The following is a 7,530-nucleotide window of genomic DNA, read 5'->3' on the forward strand; positions in this document are numbered from 1 at the left end:
GGATTACTTTTTACTCCCTCGTAGTCTAGATTTTTAGATTGTTTATTGTTTTTGCTTCGGCGGCAACGATGAGAGCGCTGAATAAAGATTCTTTGGATCCTTTCCCGACGAGGCCATTAGTCCTATGGTTGGGGATGGATTTGGAAACCAGTCTGTTCAAGCAAGGATGGCGTGGCGGCGGCGGCATCCTCGTGGTGGACCTGTGTCTTCGGGCTTTGTTGTTGCAACGACGTTTGCTCCAGCGTCGGCGCGGAGCTTGGGAGGTAGTCAAAGAGGGGGTGCAGATTGTGGTCTGCATCGACGATATCTGGAAGACGGAGCATGTGCTGGGCTCGTGGTTCGTAGATGGCAGATATGGTTTCCTTCTTCGGTGTTTTAGTCGTGGTGGGGTGCCACATCTGGAGTTCGATGGCGTGTCCGGGGGTTGCCCCGGTCTGATTCGTTCAACGGCAAGGGCTTCACTTTTGGTGAGCCACCTTGTAGGTCCACAAAGCTGCATATCAGCGATGGAGCTGCGTCGAGCTCGGGTGAGGAGGTAATTCGTTATTCTTTTCTTTGGTGATTGCTGTGGTGGTGCCAGAGACAGGTGACGGGCGTTGGTGTAAGCTCAGAGATGTTCTACTATCTTTTCAGTTTTGTCATGTCAATTTTTACGTGACATGTACTTTGTTCGTTATGATGTGAATGGGACACATATTATCATGAAAAAAAATTCACAGCATACAAAACATTATCCGTCTTTTTTTACCTACTTATTTTCGAGCGCACATATGTGCATGAATCACGACGCGGTTTACTCCAAGCAGAACATTTCTGCTCAATCACAGTGCACGAGGTCTCAGAAAACGCGGCGTGCTCGCTCGTATGGACCAGCGCGCGTTGTTTAATTAAAAATTAATTGGGAGAAAAGGATAAAACAAAAGAGATGCGGGCCAACATTTTACTACTCCCTACTCCACTGCCAACAAAAGCTCCACTGCCATTGTCTGCAATGGCGTCTCGGCCTTTCCCACGGGAGTCCCCTCTCTCCCGGCCTCCTAGCTCTAGCTCTCTCTCCGCCTCCGTTCAAATGGGATCCTCGCCTGCGCCTTCGCCTTCGCCTTCAACTTCGCCGCCGATGCCCATGATAGGGAGGGCCGGCAACCTCACCGTCTTCATCACGCCGCCGTCGCCGGCCAGCACCCCGCGCTCCTCGCGCCCGTCCGACTCCCCAAGGCCGGACTTCTCCACCCCTAACTCCCGCACGGGCACGGCACCGCCTCCGCCGCAGAAGAGCGCTAGCCCACCCGCGCCGCCGGTCAAGTTCTCGTCCCCTCCACCACCCGTGAAGGTGTCCCTGCCTCCTGTGCAGGTGCCCCCGCCGCAGTACGGAAAGGCTTCTGCGGGGGGCAAGCACGACGGATCGGCGTTCGGCTTCTTATGGGACGCCGTTGCGCGCGTGCAGGAAGGTGATGGGGAAAAACATTTTCGTCAACTCAATTGCATCTGAGTTTTCTCTTCACATTTCCTGGATTGCGGGTTCTGATGCGCGGGATTCTTCTGGGTTGCCGCAGCGCACACGAGCCTGGACGAGTACGTCGCCAACTGGTTCGGATTGGATCAGTCCAAGTACCAGTGGGCTCTCAACGACTACTACGATACCACCGGCAAGGTTCGTGCTTTTCGACTTCTCCTCTGCAGTTTCCCTCTAGCTTTGAGGAATCGGATTCCATGCGTGTCCACTTGGTTCCCTTTTTCATTCATGTTCTTAAATGGATCTGCAACTGCATGTGAGAACAATTTGAGATTAGAGTTTCATACTAATTTTGCAGTCTTTATAATTATGATAATTATTGTGATGAAGATTTGGTGGGTGAATTGCATTTGTGGTTGCGCTGCTCTTGTTATCAGTTGAGGTTCAAGTGTTGATTAGGTAGTGCTGGTTCCTAGTGCCTACTGCAAAACTAAAGTCAATCTCATCTTGTTATAGTATCTGTAAAGCTGGAAAAGGAAGATAGAAACACAAGGCAAGAATAGATGCCTAATCACACCTTTTAGCTCCTATAGAAGTGATGAAGAATTTCCCTGGGCACAAAATGTGCACTAGGCTTGTCATATGTCTAGAGTAGCATACTTTGAAGCTTTTGTAAAGTTGTTCCCTTGTTCTAGCTTTGAGTGCACCGGCTGTTTGAATTGATTATAGCCTCTCAGCATACTTGTGTCCGCCTTATGTTTATTCTTGACAATCATCACTGGCAAGCAGGTGAAATAACAGACCTTGTCTTTGCTGTTATGTTATTTGCATCATTCAAGTGCTCATGTCATTAATCTAATTCTACCCTTTAACCTTGAACATATGTTCAAACGCAGAAATGGCACTAGAGTGATAGGAGTTGTGATTGGGAATTGGAGAGAAACAAGCATAATACTACTAGCGTGTTACTACAGTTGAAAATAGTTGTCTTTGGTACCATACTTGATGTGTAATTAGTGTATCTATACTTAAGTCATTTCATAATTTGGCCTATATATTGCATAATTTCACATTCATAATACAATTTGGGGTTGAAGGTGGTTGGCGTTAGATTTTGTAATGGTTGAAGCATTTCTAATTGTAGGAGATGTCATCATGTTACAATAGTGATATAGCGAATTGGTAGAAGCCTTAGGTCGTTACAAATATAATATTCAGAAAGGATTTGTTGAACCTTTTACCGTGGAGATAGTGTTACTATGCCCTCCAGTTCAAAAGGGTAAGTTGTAATGTAATATACTTAAAGTCTCCGTTACTATAATACTTTGAAGGCAAGACACAGTATAAATGTTTAAAAAGATATCGATAGCCAGAGTCATTTTTTCTTTTTTCCTTTCCCCCCTGATTTTAAGGGGGTGGGGCCGGGCCTTATTTTGTTCCAATCAAATCAAGCCACATATGCGGGAGCATCGATGGGCGCATGCGCGGGGAGCAGGCAAGTCTCGTTCGCCCATATGTGGGACGGATACGGGGAGACCCGGTCGCGTTCGCCACGTCAGACTGGCCCACCCTAAACCCACAAATATGCGCCCCTAGCTGCATCCCGGACCAAACCCTAGCCACTCGACTCCACTTCCAATCCGCTTCCCCCAGCTCCTCTCCAGCATGGCGGGCAGCGGATCTGAGTCCGGCAACTCTGGATCCGACGGGCAACGGATCTGAGTCCGGCAACTCCGGATCCGTCGACTGGGACCTCGTCCCATGCAAGGAAGAGAGTTGGCTGTCCAGCTGGCTGTCCGCTGTTCTCGGGAGGAAACCCGTGCTCCGCCATCAGAGTCACTTGGTGGGAATCCATTGCATCCGCGCAAGTGGGGCTTGTATCCGGCAGCTTGGGGCGCATGACCGCGGCAGAACCGGAGGCGACGAGCAGCGGCTGGAGGTACCGGCGCGCCTAACCGGACGGCTCCGGGCTGGCAACACAACCCTTGTGGTGGAGCCTCGCCCCCGTGACGTCGGGCTCCGAGTCCAAGGTCAACACCGTCATACGGCATGACCACTGATGCGTCAAGGAGCGGCGTGCCTGCTGTACGATGGAGAAGTTGTGCCATGCCTCAAAGGACAAGAGCGCTGATGCCCTCCATGCCCGCATCCTGGCAAAGCGGCAAGCCCAGACGGCGTGCTCTCGCATTGGAGCAAACCCGGGCACGGCCTTCCCCTCCAAAGAGTAGATCTAACTTGACCCATAGTGCATCTTCGATCGCTACTTATGCGACGAAGAGGGCAAGGGCAAGGGCAAGGGCGGCCGTGGGTGAACTTCCTCCATAGCCATAGTTTATAGCTAGTAGAACATGCCAATTTTTGGTAGTCCGATGGCATGTATGAGAACTCTCCAATGCTATGTGTGTTGATCTAGATGAAATGTGTATGCTGGTTTGAACTTTGCATGAAGATTGTATGGAATTGGGGGTTTTCGTATGAGGGGGACGGCTGTGGACGCGGACATTTGAGGGGTGACCGGGTGCTGTCCGCGGACGCATCCGGGCACTGTGACGTATGGGGGGTCACATTTGTGAGTTGCGGTTGTAGATGCTATAAACTATTTATTTCTGTGGATGGGAGGGAATATGGTGCAGCATTTCTGTTTCAAAATAAAATCATCCTCAAACCTAGCTATTTTAATATTGTCAAGGCTTAAAGAAAATTGTTGCTTAGATTAGCGGAAATGGGTATATGAAAATATATTCAATGGTGCCCTTTATTGTATCTCTTGGCACTTAGAGCATTGTAAGGCATGGTATGCTAACACATTCTTATGGCTTTTGCAACTGGATTAGCTATATCTAGTGATGAATGCATGTGTGCATTCAGTTCCGGTCTAACTTCCACTGTCACACACCCCATGCCCCACGGTTCTATCTGCCCCATTGAACTTAGGTTCTGTAGCTGCAATTTAGAAGAATGCTGGATATGATTTACAGTGTAAATATTATTTGATATAAGAATAGGGTTACTAGTTTCCCATCTAGGATTCTTTTTTTTATCGACTTTATGAATGTGTTCTTCAGGGTTATCAGCCCTTGTGTGTCCAAATCATACCTCCATGCATATGCGGAAGCAATTTTTCAAGGGGTGTCACTCAGACGCCCTGTGGCTGTGGAGTTGTATTTTTTGACCCACTTGTTGCTCCACATTGAGTAAAATCTGATCATTTATTACTTGGACCAAATCAGTGAGATGCTTATTTCAATGGACAAAGGTTACATGTTGCATCTTTCTGATGTCGCTGCAGGAAGTGGAATATGGCAAAGCTGGGAAGCCAAAGGAGCTTACTACTACTACTACTACTACTACTACTAAAGTGCAGAAAGTTTAGAAGGTTGGTCCATATGGTTAAACATTCACTCCTTTTTGTTTCTCATCCTTCTTTTTTCTTTTTGCTGATCGGCTGCATGTTTAATCCTCTTGGCAGCAACTTCATTTCAGGTTGTGTGTGTAGTGAAGCGAAGTTCTATTTGTTAGATCTTGTCATTGGGGCTTCAAGAGTTTTTGCCTCTTTATCTACCTGATGAAGTAGGATCTACATTTGACACAAGGGGTACTTGGATCATGGAGAGTCTGAAGTTATTGTTTTTTGTTGGCTCCTTTCAGGGACTGCTGTAATCTGAGACGCAAATTGCGTATTTGCAGTGGCTAAATGTTGCAGTTCAACATCTTATCACATTGTCTTCCATTGCATATCGATTGCACGGCATAAATTTCCCTCATCATTTCACTTTACCCTTGCTGGGTCTGGATCCCCTCGGCGAGTGATCGGATCTCATTGCATATATTTGTCCTAAATGACCCTTTTTAGTGCTCACTTTACTTCTCTCTCCCAAAACTTATTGAGCTCCTTTTCGGTACACCCCCTCACTAAACGTATATTGGGTTGTATGGTCTTTTCACAAGAACCTATACCCATTTCTCTTTTTTTTTTGAGAAGGAAGAACGTATACCCACTTCTGTATGGTCTTCCGGGACGAGCGGTATGTACATGTAGAAGTTTGCCCACCTGATCCGCCGGCACCGCCTTGTCTATGAGGACGTTTCTAATCGTTGACAAAAAAAGTGTCCCGGTGGCTGGGCCCCATAGGGCGGCCGTGCCAGAACACAAGGGGTAATATTTAGGCGTTGTTTGGCTAGCAGATGTTAGCCAAGGGAATATATAAAACGAGTTTCTAGCTGATGTTTAGCAAAAACTGGTTTTACTAAATTTTCGGTTAATAATCAGCTCGTGGAAAACTTTGTTTGGACTAGAAAAACGCAATTCTAGTTGGCCCAGTGCCTTCTTTGGATAGCAATTAGCCATTCGTATTTCCGTCCGTAATTAGGCCAGGCTTCTTCCTTTGATCTCTGATCCCTCACCGCTGCTGGCGGCATGCATAGGCTTGACGCCACCCACGGTGACGGGACAGCCGTGACGAGGTTCGTAGCGACTCCTTCGGTGGTTGGCCGCCGGCGGATGCATGCCTTGTACGCCCACATCGCCGGTAGCTGCATCCACTGGGCCCTGAATAGGCTTGACGCCGCCTACTATGACGGCAGCCAGCGGTGCCCTTCTGGCAAGCTCCTCAGCTCATATACGATGTTGCTTGCCTTCACTCAGGCCGTCATGACTGAGCACTCATGACTGAGCACGTATGGTCTGTGGAAGCCAGTGGCTGCTTCCGTCGACGCCGAGGTCGCCGCGCCTACCTCCCTTCATCGGCACCGAATCACATCTGCTAGAGTTGGCCGTCGCTGAGCGACGCTGGTTGTGCATGCTTTGTACAAAGCAACTGTGCCTAGGATTCGGGGAGAAACAGTTACAATAAGTATACGCTAATCGTGATTTAGAAAAAACGACTAATACTCGTTTTTCTATAAACCTGAAATCCTGAGTTTTAGGGATCCTGGTTTGCTATATCCATGAATTTGTTAGAACAAACAAATAAGATTTTATTCTGTTAAACTGTTTTTCTGGTTTGTAGAGATCGCGTTCTCTATATTCTGCCTATCCAAACAACGCCTTAGAGTAGCTCGACGTGGTGGGGCGCGGCTGGCTATTTAAGGCGGTTGACTCGTCCCTAGTCGTGGCGAGGTGGTACTAAACTTCGGGGGTACGCGGGGCGCGTTAAGAGCATCCACAATGTATGTCATAGCCAAATCTAACATACAACCACTTATGATATTGGTTCTAAATTTACTTTTAAAATGGGATCCATCGCAGAGTAAAGAAATGTCATTTCTCTCTCTTTAAAATGTATGCATCCGGTTTTCTCTCTTCGGCATGCACATGAATCGTGAGCCTTCTTAGCCATGAAGTGGAGGTAGCATGCAAAGCAAATATTGTTTATTGTCACTTTGGATTTGGCATCGGCGCTCCTAGCGTCTCTAGTTTCCTCTTTTGTCTGATTTGGCAATACCTCCACAATGTTGAGAACCTTTGCCAAAAGCTATTTTAGCATTTGACACTACCATTTGGCCACACATTATGGATGCCCTAAGGCGATGCGTGTTGGGCCGGCCCAGTAAGCGCCCAAGGCATCAACATTGGGATCCGCCGGCTCCGCCTTGTCTATGAAGGTGTTTCTAGTCCTTCACAAAAAAGTGTCCCGATGGCTGGGCCCCACAAGGCGGCCATGTCAGAACACGAGGGGTAATATTTAGAGTAGATCAACGTGGTGGGGCGCGATTGGCTATTTAAGGCGGTCGACGCACCCCTCGCATGACGAGGTGGTATTAACCCTCGGTGGTATGCTGGGCGCACTAAGGTGACAGGCGCCCTAGGCTGGCCCAATAAGTGCCCGAGGCGTTAGCTTTGGGGCAACGCTCGCGAGGCTGGCGCCGGGGTGACACGTGGTTGGGCCTGACGCCGTTGGTGTTTTTCCTTTAAGAAAAGTCATTTACTGTTTTAAACCTTTTCCTTTTGTCTTTATATTTGTGTTATAATTAACTTAAAAGAACAATTCTAAGTTCTGTTTTAAATTGTCATCTTAAATATATTTTTCATAAAATATTTCTTTAACTTTTGACTTTATTACTTCTATTAATAACTT

General features: G+C 47.6%; 1 protein-coding gene across 2 annotated transcripts; it reads left to right on the top strand.

Moving 5' to 3' along the window:
* The first annotated feature begins 910 nt into the window (after positions 1-910).
* LOC125536731 (uncharacterized) lies at positions 911-5,168 on the top strand. 2 transcript variants are annotated; one of them, XM_048699975.2, is made up of 4 exons: positions 911-1,448; positions 1,554-1,651; positions 4,743-4,829; positions 4,923-5,168. In XM_048699975.2, the coding sequence occupies exons 1-3, from the start codon at positions 926-928 to the stop codon at positions 4,824-4,826; spliced, it is 705 nt and encodes a 234-aa protein (XP_048555932.2). In that variant the 5' UTR covers positions 911-925; the 3' UTR covers positions 4,827-4,829; positions 4,923-5,168. The 2 variants fall into 2 exon arrangements, with proteins under 2 accessions (XP_048555932.2, XP_048555933.2); XM_048699976.2 differs by having other exon boundaries at positions 4,937-5,168.
* Positions 5,169-7,530: the final 2,362 nt, after the last annotated feature.

This window comes from Triticum urartu, chromosome 2A (genome assembly GCF_056163025.1).
Source record: "Triticum urartu cultivar PI428250 chromosome 2A, HENAU_Tu73, whole genome shotgun sequence".
Classification (NCBI taxonomy): Eukaryota; Viridiplantae; Streptophyta; class Magnoliopsida; order Poales; family Poaceae; genus Triticum; species Triticum urartu.